Here is a 12202-nt window from a genome sequence, read left to right as displayed (position 1 = left end):
ATTCTTTGTATATTAGGAAACGCCTTACAATATGGGTGCACTAATATGCATGAATTCATGCTTAACTAATGCACAGATAATCAAGAGGTAATGTAGGACCCATAAAGAACTAAACCATCCATTACTGATTACCGCATCAGAAACAAAAAAGGCTATTTGATTAATATATGAATTACTATTAATTAAACGATGTGTCATCATGTATTATTTCCTTATCCACATATAGTATTAAATAACATTGTAAATCAGAGGAGTATATTTGAGAGTGACAGCAGAACTGTTTGTGTTTCATGTGGAAAAAAACAAACCCCCAAATAAAAATAACTATTATTATTGACAATAAAAAAGGTTTTACTGTGATAATGACTGTAATGTCATCATATCCGATTATACTTTTATTGAAGTGAGAACATACATTATTAACACAGCAATTCAGTCTTCTACATATTTTGTAGCTTATAGAAACAAACAAAGCATATAAGCACTGACTCCGCAAGGCAAACTGCACCTTATATTGGCGTTGTACAGCACATTTTGTGAATCAGAGACTGTTATATGAAGTCCTGCAAACCTAACTTCCTCCATTACCTAGTGTACGCTATGTTCAGTCAATCAGCAAAAGTAATTTTGACATCTGTGTAAATTTTACAAACTGAACTTATCTATATTTAAATATCAGATACATAATATAAACATATGGTGAAAACACTGAACAGCTGTTATATTTAACGAATGCTGAGCCTGTCAGTCTCTGGTTCAGTGCCAGCCAACGCGAATGCAGATTTGAATTTTGCTGTTGATAATGTGATGCAATGAACGCTCTAATCACAGCGTTGTGATATATACGCTTCAAAGGGTTAATTATCAAATGTAAAATGTATCTGAACATTAATGTGTGTATGCAGTGTGTGTAACCAACCACCCTATAATCTTAAACCAGCTCAAACCAGATGCCATGCTTCAAAACATACGCCAGCATAGTTGTTTTGTTAACTTTTTTTATCTATAGCATTTATGAAAAATAGCAACAGATAGAAACTATAGCTACAACATGCCACAGTTGTAATATAAATCTTTAGTGAGAAATTTATTCCCTTAGATTATCTATTATAAATTCTTCAAGTAGTCAAAATGTATCACAGTAAATACAATAGAACGTGATAAATTCTAGTAAATGTGGTCATCGTGAGTTTAAAAAGCTTGCAGGGTGATGTTTTCATCAGTCATTTTAGTGGCTGTTTTAGATCATGTTTGACTTTCTCTGTAGCATTTTACTACATTCTCAGTAGAACTCAAATGGGTCATGGCTTTTGCAAATCTTAACATTTGAGAAAAAACTAAAATCTTAAGGCCTGTACACACCGGGACGAATATCGCACGCGCTTATCGCCAGCGTTTTTCGTGACGTTTTTCGCGTCTTGAGTGTTCACACCCAAGCGATTTTCACTGGCGATGCGCCGAGTGAACGTGCACATTCAGTAGATGCGCTCCCGGTACACAAGGTGGTGCTGCGGCACTTACGCTTCTGACACTCGCTTGTCACACAGAAGAAAAGGAGAGACAGTATTTACGTGCTTGCCAAAACCACAGATATATTATCTCTATGACCCAAACCATTCACACACTTTTTGGTAACTGGCAAGCAGCATTAGCAGCCCATCTTCTTCTTTGTCTACTTAATACTTCTTCGTCGTATCAATGTATGCTCGGCAAGACTGATTTTGTGCTTGAGCGCCACCATGTCGTGTTTTACTGTCACTTCAGCAGCTCCAGGCACGTGAACAAAAGCGCTGATCTTATTGGTCGGCCAGTTTTTAACGCGCCGCGTCAAAATAAAAAAACGAACCCGAGGCATTTTTTTTTAAATGACGCTTTTACGCCTGCCGTTTTACGCGTCGGTGTGCACACTCACATTGGCGCCCATTGTTTAGTCACGAGGCGTTAAACGTCGGCAATAAACGCGCGTGAAAATCGTCCCGGTGTGAACAGGCCTTTAAGTTTTGGAGCATGCTGGTGAACATGCCTATGGTGATTTGCGCACCACTCATGTAAAATATCATTATGCAAAATTAATTTTTATAATGTGTTTGAACACAGATGTATATCCACAGTGTGTGTAAACAACCTGGTATACTGGTAAAAATTCACCCAATACTTTTTTGTAATCATTCAGCAATCATTATCAATCTCTCATAATGCACTATTCCAGATTTTCCCCTACTCCTATGTAAGAGTAGGGAAACCCCGCCCATGACTGTTGATGATCTCCCCTTTTAGCATAGACACACCCCTGAGGGAGAAGCACAGAGACCAACATTTCTGTTTACTCACTGTATCAGCTAGCTAGAGTATAACAATGTCTGCGCCAAAATAACATTACAAATGTTCTGTTGTTGGATGTACCAATGAACATACATGGACTCCCGGCATCCGAGCCACTGAGGACACCGTGGTTGAATTTCATTTTTGAAATGTATGTACTTTTGTTGTGTAACAGGTCATGTTATGACTTATAATAACTTAAAGCTTCTGAACTCTTGCATTGTGTAGGCACTGATACCATAAACCAGGTAACTGACGATGTCAGGGTATGTGAGAGGTGGTAGTGCCATTCTGTAGCTGGCAGTTCGTATGTGTTGATATTGTTGATGTCAAGCAGTTTCTCTTGGTGCTGTTTGGTGGTGTTATTTAGTCTCTACCGATAGAGCTCCTTTCCTTTTGCTTCACCATTCTCAATTCCTCGCTAAGAAACTGCGCTGTATTGCAAAAATTCAAACAAATCTTAAGTTGCTCTCTCAGGCTCACTGTCAAAGTAACCATGGCAATGGATAGCGTATCATCCTAATATGGCGGCGCCTTCTCGAAATGCAACACGGAGTGAACATCGTTATGTCACCTTCTCATTCTCTATAGTCGGGTGACGGACATGTTAAGTTCCCACATGAGTACATATACAACAATTTATAGATTAACATGATGGTATATGCTAGCCGATGAGTTAAATCAAGTCTCTCAAGTCTTCCTGAGTCTCTAATCTGTGTCCAACTCCTGTTAAAACATGAACTGCACTTCACAACTGATTATTTCTGACATTTTATAGAGAGATTTGTTTTGTTGAATGTAGGGCAGGGAGCAGCAGCTCATTTGCATTTAAAGGGACACACAAAAACGGCTCGTTTTTGCTCACACCCAAATAGGGGAAAATTTGACAAGCTATAATCAATTATCTAGGGGGTATTTTGAGCTGAAACTTCACAGACACATTTTGGGGACTGGGGACACCAAAGATTTATATAACATCTTGTGAAAAGGGGCATACAGTATGTAATTGAGCCGTTCAGTTCGTACAGCTAATAAAAGCTCAGAACGCGTGATGTCTACAATTGACATATGAGAAGTGCTGGTACAAAATAAGGGTACTTTACTCATTAAGGGTGCTTTCACACTTGGTTCGATTGCCTGGTCTGAACCCGAGTTCGATTGCTCCCCCCTCCCCCTGCCCCCGCTGGACTGTGTTCAGATTATATTATTTGGGTCTGAACTGCGGTGCCTTTGCGTCATTAAAGCAGCAGCTGTTTACCCCGTTGTTTGGTAACAACAGCGACGGAGAAGGCAGCAAAATGCATAGCGTTGCTCACCCCACTTTTATTTTTTGTTTCCAAAGCTTCAGTACGCAATGGGATTTGCCCCTATGGGTGAACAGATGGTGCCAGTGCATTTGTTATTTAAACAACGTGGCGCTGGACGTGAAAATTATTAGTGTGTCTGGCTGAAACTAGCAAAAAACACTTGCGTCGCGCTTGGTGTCGCATTGAGCCGGATGTATGATTGGGCCCTTAATCTGTGAACAGTCAAATTAAATTCTATACTAAATTCTGCTAAAAATAAGTCAGATACATGTGATATGCTTGCCTTGCATTATGATAATTTTAACTATATTAAAGTTGAGCATTCACTTAAGCAACATTACCCATTATAGATATATTTATAAGTCAATAGCCAACGCAGGACCAATAAGTCAAACCTAATAGCCTATTATAAACAGATATCCTCAAATAAAAGTTAGTCCACATAAGTCAGCACGTTAAGTTATTGTTGTGCATTACCATGACAACCACTTGCATGTCCCGGTTTGAGCGCGCCTCTAGGCTTTGTAGGCTTTTAAAATACTCCCTCACCTTGCTCATCTTTCTCTGAACCTGCGCGAGCGCTACAGAGAAAACGAACAAAAGAAAAACCTGAGGTAAAATTAAATGATTTTGCTGCAGATATACACTTTTTCGAAATAATATATTAGTTTGAAGATGTAACATTAACATGACGGTAATTTAAACATAGCCTTTGTAAAAATATAAAGTGCACAAAAAAAAAGAAAAGCAAACCACCAGTATTTTAAGTCGTCTAGAAGCAGCAGTATCAGTTAATCGACTAGTCGGCTAGTCTCGCACATCCCTAAACTTCAACTTTCTGTTACAGTGACATTTTTTTTACAAATTGGGGGTGTGTGGTGGTGGGGCCCCTTGGAGATAATTGGCCCCGGGGCCTTTGCCAGTGATAATCCACCCCTGGTGCCAGTAAAAAGATTTGGTGAACATTTCCAACTTTTGTTGCTTTGGTTAGAAACACATGCTAAAATCATCAATGGGATCATTTTGATCAGTGTAGTGATTGTTGTCAGTGTGACTTACTGAAGTGATCTGGATTCTTTAACCACAGGCAGAAGCTTCTGAAGAACTTCATCTGCTGAATTTTGTGCTCCAGTAAACTGTTTTAGATCAAAAACATCCATCTTCTGCTCTGATGTCATTAACACATAAACCAGAGCTGACCACTGTGAAGAGGAGAGTTTGGTTCCTCCTATTTCTCCAGATCTCAGATAATCTTGGATCTCCTGCATCAGGAATTCATCACCCAGTTCATTCAGACAGTGGAACAGATTTATGGATCTCTCTGGAGAGCGTTTCTCCCTGATTTTCTTCTTTATGTACTCAATTGTTTCGTCTTTGCTGTAGCAGCAGCTTCCTGTCTGTGTCAGTAGTTCCTGTAAGAGAGTCTGATTGGACTCCACTGAGAAACCCAGAAGGAAACGCAGGAAAAGGTCCAGATGTCCATTTTTACTCTTCAAGGCCTTGTGTACAGATCTATGATGCAGCTCAGATAATGAATTTTTCTTCCAGTTTAAAATCTTAGACGACAGACATTGCTTATTTTTTTCAAACACATTTGTGTTCTTCTTTGTACAGGAGAGATGTGCATATAGAGCTGCAAGATGTTCCTGAATGCTCAGATGAACAAAGCAGAAGACTTTACCCAAGCCCAACTCCTCTCTGAAGATCTGAGAGCACAATCCTGAGTACACTGATGCTTCTGTCACATCAATGCCACACTCTCTCAGGTCCTCCTCATAGAAGATCAGGTTGCCTTTCACAAGCTGCTGAAAAGCCAGTTTACCTAGTTTGAGAATCATGTCTTCATCTTTCATTTTCTTCTCATAGTCCTTCTCATGTTTTACATTGGTCTGAATGATCAGGAAGTGTGTGTACATTTGAGTGAGAGTCTTGGGGATCTCTCCAGTCTCTGCTTGACTCAGCATCTCCTCTAGAACAGTGGCTGAGATCCAGCAGAACACTGGGATGTGGCACATGATGTGGAGGCTCCTTGATGACTTCAGGTGTTTGATGATTGTATTGGCCAGACTCTGATCACTGATTCTCTTCCTGAAGTATTCCTCCTTCTGTGGATCATTGAAGCCCCGTACCTCCGTCACTCGATGGACACACTCAGAGGGGATGAGATCAGCTGCTGCTGGTCTGGAGGTGATCCAGATGAGAGCAGAGGGAAGCAGATTCCCTGCAATGAGGTTTGTCAGCAGCACGTCCACTGAGGCTGATTCAGATATATCACACAGTTTCACATTAAAATCCAGAGACAGACGACACTCATCCAGACCATCAAAGATGAACAACACTTTATATTTATCACTGGATATTTCCATTTCTTTGGTTTCAGGGAAAAAGACATTAAGAAGATCTGAGAGACTGAGTGTTTTGTCCTTCATCAAGTTGAGCTCTCTGAAAGGAAGTGGAAATATGAGCTGGACGTCCTGATCCTCTTTCTCTTCAGCCCAGTCCACAATGAACTTCTGCACAAAGACTGTTTTTCCAATGCCAGCGACTCCCTTTGTCAGCACAGTTCTGATGGGTTTATCTTGTCCAGGTAAAGGTCTAAAGATGTCATTGCATTTGATCGGTTTGTCCTCTGTTGCTGCTCTCCTGGATTGTGTCTCAATCTGACTCACCTCATGTTCATTATTGATCTCTCCACTTTGACTCTCTGTGATGTAGAGCTCTGTGTAGATCTCATTCAGGAGTGTTGGGTTTCCCTGCTTTGCTGTTCCTTCACACAGACACTCAAACTTCTTCCTCAGACTTGATTTGAATCTGCTTTGGACCAGTTGAGAGTCACGGCTAAAAGATTAAAATAACAGATTGCATATGTTCAGATTACAGAACATAAATTAAAGAGCTTCGTCTGAATATCAGCATGGCTGTAATTTGTTTGCACAAGCTATGCTGATATTCAAACCAACAGAACGATTTATTTTATAAATACATTTATTTCATTCAGAAAAACCATGGTAATAAAGAGCTCGTTATGGCCAGTGTCATGATCCTTCAGTTAAACTTTAGATTCTACACAAAAACTATCGTAATTTTAATTAGAGCAACTGCAATGGATTTGTATAGATGAATTGAGGATGAAGTTATGACTTTATTTTGTGTAAATATGTCCAGTTATAATAAACTTTAACTGTAAAATATTACTTCAATAATTAAAAGCCTTGCAATATTAATATTGTTAAATACATCTGCGGTATATTGAAAAATATGTATTATTTGTTTCTGTCCTTTATTTATTTATTCATTCATTCATTTATTCTAATTTAAAGAACTTGCGGAAACATGTGGGCTGGATGAGCTAAATTTTAGCCCCAAGTCAGGCCCTGGTGATTATCCTCTTCTAGGGCCAGAAAGACATTCTAATGATGAAACAATTTAAAGTAAACTCCTTAAGAAAGTCCTATGCGCAAAGGCTGTTGCTGTTTCTGGAAACCTGTTTGCTTTGACCTCATATCTAGTGTTAATGCATTTATGCTTTTAATGTGTTGTAGCCTGGAATATTTGTATATTTTAGAGATACAATACATTTAGTACATCATTCAGGTGGATGGTACACACTGGTGGTAGGTAAGGAGAGACTCCTTGTATGTATGATTGATTTCTCTCTTTGGTAGAAAACGTTGTGGCACCAAGATATGCTGGCCTACAAAGCAACCACTGGCTCTGCACCAATATACCTAAACTCGCTTGTTCAGACTTACACACCCTCCAGGAGCTTACGTTCTGTAAGTGAACGACGCCTTGTGGTGCCATACCAGAGAGGCATGAAATTTTTTTCTTTTCCTGGACCGTTCCCATCTGGTGGAACGACCTGCCTATCTCAATTCGAGCAGCCGAGTCTGTAGCCATTTTCAAAAAACATCTAAAGACACATCTTTTCCAGCAGCACCTGACCAATCAATAGCACTTATCACTCTATTCATTTTCTGTTTGTCTATTTAATAATATCTATAAAAATAAAAAATAAATAAAAAACTGTCCTATGTGTTCTGTGCTAGATTAGCTGAGACTTGTTATGCACTTGCTTATTGTTGCCCTTGACTGTTCTAGTTGCTTCTATTGCACTCATTTGTAAGTCGCTTTGAATAAATGTCCTTGAGCAAGGCACTTTACTCCACGTTGCTCCAGGGGGATTGTCCCTGTAATAAGTGCACTGTAAGTCGCTTTGGATAAAAGCGTCTGCCAAATGCATAAATGTAAATGTTAACGTGGGCCTGCCTGCAGAGCTTAGATCCAACCGTGATCACCTACTTGTACTTTTCTAGCAAGTTTGAAGACTTTGATTAGCTTTTTCAGGTTTCTTTGATTAGGGTTGGAGCTAAAATGCTGCAGTGCATTGGTTTCACAGAGCCTGATTTGAGGAAACTTGCCATAGACCAGCTGTGAGAAGGGATCTGATCCTGTGCTCAACTCTTGGTATTGCAGTGCTTTATAATAGTAGTTCTAAATGCTCCCAGAATTTGATTGACCATCGCTGTATTTTGATAAGTGGATATTTGCATGCATTATTTGTTGGTGGTCTCTATGTCTCTCCAAAGAAAAATGGTGTACCTCAGATCAGTTGATGTCTGTCTCCCCTTAAATGTTACTGGCTCTCCCATAGACTGGTCACTCTTCATAGACACACAACTGGGCTCTGGTGCATTTGATTTCTGTCTGTGACATTCACTTTAAGAGAAAAGAGAAGAGAATAGAAATAACAGATTAGACAATAGAACAATTTTTATTGATGATTTTATACATATACATATATCATTAACTTCTAGACAGAAGTTTTGTACCTCAGATCAGTTGATGTCCGTCTCCCCTTAAATCTTACTGGCTCTCCCATAGACTGGTCACTCCTCATGGACACACAACTGGGCTCTGCTGAGTATGATCTCTGCCTGTGATATTGACTTTAAATGGAAAAGAGAAGAGAATAGAAATAACAGATTAGACACTAGAAGAATTCGTATTGATGATTTTATATCTATCTATCGATCTAGTCAGAAGTTTTGTACCTCAGATCAGTTAATGCTTTTATTCCCTTAAATCTTACTGGCTCTCCCATAGACTGGTCACTCCTCATGGACACACAGCTGGACTCTGGTGTGTTTGATTTCTGACTGTGATATTGACTTTAAATGGAAACGAGACAAGAAAATGGAGATGACAGATTAGACAAAAAAAAAATGTATTCTTGATTTTACATCTATATATGAGTCAAATAGAAAATATATATCCATCGAACAAGACAGAATTTTTGTACCTCAGGTCAGTTGATGTGTGTATACCCTTAAATCTTACTGGCTCTCCCATAGACTGGTCACTCCTCATGGACTCACAGCTGGACTCTGGTGCGTTTGATCTCTGACTGTGAAATTGACTTTAAATGGAAAAGAGAAGATAATAGAAATAACAGATTAAACACTAGAAGAATTCGTATTGATGATTTTATATCTATCTATCGATCTAGTCAGACGTTTTGTACCTCAGGTCAGTTAATGCTTTTATTCCCTTAAATCTTACTGGCTCTCCCATAGACTGGTCACTCCTCATGGACACAGAGCTGGACTTTAGTGAGTATGATCTCTTCCTGTGATATTGACTTTAAATGGAAAAGAGAAGATAATAGAAATAACAGATTAGATTCTAGAAGAATTCGTATTGATGATTTTATATCTATCTATCAATCTAGTCAGAAGTTTTGTACCTCAGATCAGTTAATGCTTTTATTCCCTTAAATCTTACTGGCTCTCCCATAGACTGGTCACTCCTCATGGACACACAGCTGGACTCTGGTGTGTTTGATTTCTGACTGTGATATTGACTTTAAATGGAAACGAGACAAGAAAATGGAGATGACAGATTAGACAAAAAAAAATGTATTCTTGATTTTACATCTATATATGAGTCACATAGAAAATATATATCCATCGAACAAGACAGAATTTTTGTACCTCAGGTCAGTTGATGTGTGTATACCCTTAAATCTTACTGGCTCTCCCATAGACTGGTCACTCCTCATGGACTCACAGCTGGACTCTGGTGCGTTTGATCTCTGACTGTGATATTGACTTTAAATGAAAAAGAGAAGATAATAGAAATAACAGATTAGACACTAGAAGAATTCGTATTGATGATTTTATATCTATCTCTCGATCTAGTCAGACGTTTTGTACCTCAGATCAGTTGATGTCCGTCTCCCCTTAAATCTTACTGGCTCTCCCATAGACTGGTCACTCTTCATGGACTCACAGCTGGACTCTGTTGAGTATGATCTCTGCCTGCGATATTGACTTTAAATGGAAAAGAGAAGATAATAGAAATAACAGATTAGAAACTAGAAGAATTCGTATTGATGATTTTATACATATCCATCTATCGATCTAGTCAGAAGTTTTGTACCTCAGATCAGTAAATCCTTTTATTCCCTTAAATCTTACTGGCTCTCCCATAGACTGGTCACTCCTCGTGGACACAGAGCTGGACTCTGGTGTGTTTGATTTCTGACTGTGATATTGACTTTAAATGGGAACGAGTCAAGAAAATTGAGACGACAGATTAGACAAGAACATTTTGTATTCTTGATTTTACATCTATATATGTGTGTCAAATAGAAAATGTAAATCCATCCAACAAGACAGAATTGTTGTACCTCAGGTCAGCTGATGTGTGTATTCCCTTAAATCTTACTGGCTCTCCCATAGACTGGTCACTCTTCATGGACAGACAGCTGGACTCTGGTGGGTTTGGTCTCTGACTGTGAAATGGACATTAATAGAATAAAGCCCGAACAGAGCAGATAAAAGACAACAGTTCATATATTTGATTTTGCATGTTGAAAAGCTTCAGAAATGTTGAAGAGTCATGCCATTGCTCAAGAATACTGTCACCCATCCGTCCATCTATTTATTGACACAGATCTGGGCTCTTTTAATTTAAGGCAGTGTATAGAGATGTTTTTGACCCTCAGGGTCCTAACTATATCTCAGCACCAGAATATGACAGAGAAAACCACTAACGTCACCTTAAAAACCCTGGAAAACACCCTGTTATGTGACATACAATATATTTCTATAACATTAAAATAATACAGAGTTTGATGTACCTGCATCCTGGAGAGAAATCATCATCTCTGAATGATTCTTTGTCCTCCATCATTCATTTAGTCTTCATGGAGCTGCTCGGGTCAAACTGACGAGTCAGAAACACTGATTCACTAAAAAAGTAGTTGTTAAAATTTCCTTTGTAATTTCCTTGAACTTTATACTGTAACTAACTTAAATATTTTTCCCCAAATTGTTTGCTGTTTAAAAAACAAAAAGGTAAACAATTATGCAACATTTATTTAATTTTTAATAAAAAATGCTGAATGAATGAATAAATGTGAAATGGGGTGAGTTTCTTGATAGGGGATATTATAAAAATACAAATTTAAGTAAATTTGATTAACAAAATAAATATATGTACAAACTTTAAACTGATATCCCTGATTTTCCATTACTATCACAACCCACAGTGTCTGATGTTACGCTCAACCTGGTAGTGAGTATAGGGGTGAACGGGGCACAATCTCACACAGGGGTAGTTGTAAAACTTATGATTTAAACATTTCCACACATGCTAGAGCATGACAAAACTTGTGTGTAATGGTTATATATGTGAATTGGATCACTAACTATTGAATTCAACCATGAAATCATGAGAAACAGGTCAAAAAATACTGTTCAATGTTAAGAAGTGATTATTTCAATAAAAGTAAAGCATTCAGGTTTATCTAGTGTATCCTGTTCTGTGAGAGGTGTGTGTGGAGGAAGGGAGGAGTGTGTTGTTCAGCTCTGTGTTTTTCTGAATGTTTTTCTTCCTATTATATGTTTTATTGATTATATCAGATAACATTTTAAGCTTTAATATGATCATGTTGCAATGTACCCCACCTATGGGGCATGTTGGCACACCTCACTTCCATTCAGGATAAAAAAAAAAAAAAAAAAAAAAAACCTATTAAAAAAAACCTATTAATGAAACAAGACCACATATTTGTAGCAGACGTGTGAAGTTAATGTGAAAAAACAAACTCTGAACCCCAAGCGGATTTACACAAACTGAAAACATTACAACTAAAGTAAAATAAACAAATGTCATGTTTAAATGATAAAGGATGTGTCCACCTCCAGAAAATTGATATTACAATAAGGTTAAGATATTCACGTTTCTTTAAGTAATTCATTTTAAAGTTAAACTGCTTAAAGCCTTTCATGGTTACTTAAGTTAAGGAAGTAACTTGAATGCAGCTCACCTGACTCATGAATGCTCAAATTGATTAAAACATTAGGTTACAGGTTCCCGACATATTCACAGTTTGTCTCAAGTGTTTCCCACCATGTAAATTCCTGTAGAGGCGACTAGAAATATTACTACTAAACACTATGATACTCGGTTTTTCTGAGTTAAAGAATCATACGTCCTGGTGTAAAATGGCACAAGGTAAATCTCTGAAAATGCTTTCACGTCAACAAAAGTTACCAAACCTGTTT

The 12202-nt window shown here is 38.2% G+C and overlaps 1 protein-coding gene across 2 annotated transcripts in view; it reads right to left on the bottom strand.

Annotated features, from left to right (window-relative positions):
- LOC307133350 (NACHT, LRR and PYD domains-containing protein 3-like) overlaps nucleotides 1–12202 on the bottom strand; it is a 26928-nt gene extending 14726 nt beyond the window's left edge. The window contains exons 1-13 of one of the 2 annotated variants that reach the window (XM_079828395.1): nucleotides 11965–12202; nucleotides 10774–10859; nucleotides 10321–10425; nucleotides 10071–10187; nucleotides 9845–9961; nucleotides 9623–9739; nucleotides 9376–9492; nucleotides 9154–9270; nucleotides 8932–9048; nucleotides 8684–8800; nucleotides 8462–8578; nucleotides 8232–8348; nucleotides 4689–6467 (exon numbers count right to left, since the gene is read on the bottom strand). In XM_079828395.1, coding sequence (XP_079684521.1) covers nucleotides 4689–6467; nucleotides 8232–8348; nucleotides 8462–8578; nucleotides 8684–8800; nucleotides 8932–9048; nucleotides 9154–9270; nucleotides 9376–9492; nucleotides 9623–9739; nucleotides 9845–9961; nucleotides 10071–10187; nucleotides 10321–10425; nucleotides 10774–10826 — 2990 coding nt within the window. In that variant the 5' untranslated portion in view covers nucleotides 10827–10859; nucleotides 11965–12202. Of the gene's footprint in view, nucleotides 1–4688; nucleotides 6468–8231; nucleotides 8349–8461; nucleotides 8579–8683; nucleotides 8801–8931; nucleotides 9049–9153; nucleotides 9271–9375; nucleotides 9493–9622; nucleotides 9740–9844; nucleotides 9962–10070; nucleotides 10188–10320; nucleotides 10426–10773; nucleotides 10885–11964 lie in introns of both variants that reach the window. The other variant, XM_079828396.1, reaches the window with a different exon arrangement.

This window comes from Gobio gobio (assembly GCF_949357685.1).
Source record: "Gobio gobio genome assembly, chromosome: 11".
NCBI lineage: Eukaryota > Metazoa > Chordata > Actinopteri > Cypriniformes > Gobionidae > Gobio > Gobio gobio.
This window is presented reverse-complemented; position numbering and strand designations above follow the sequence as displayed.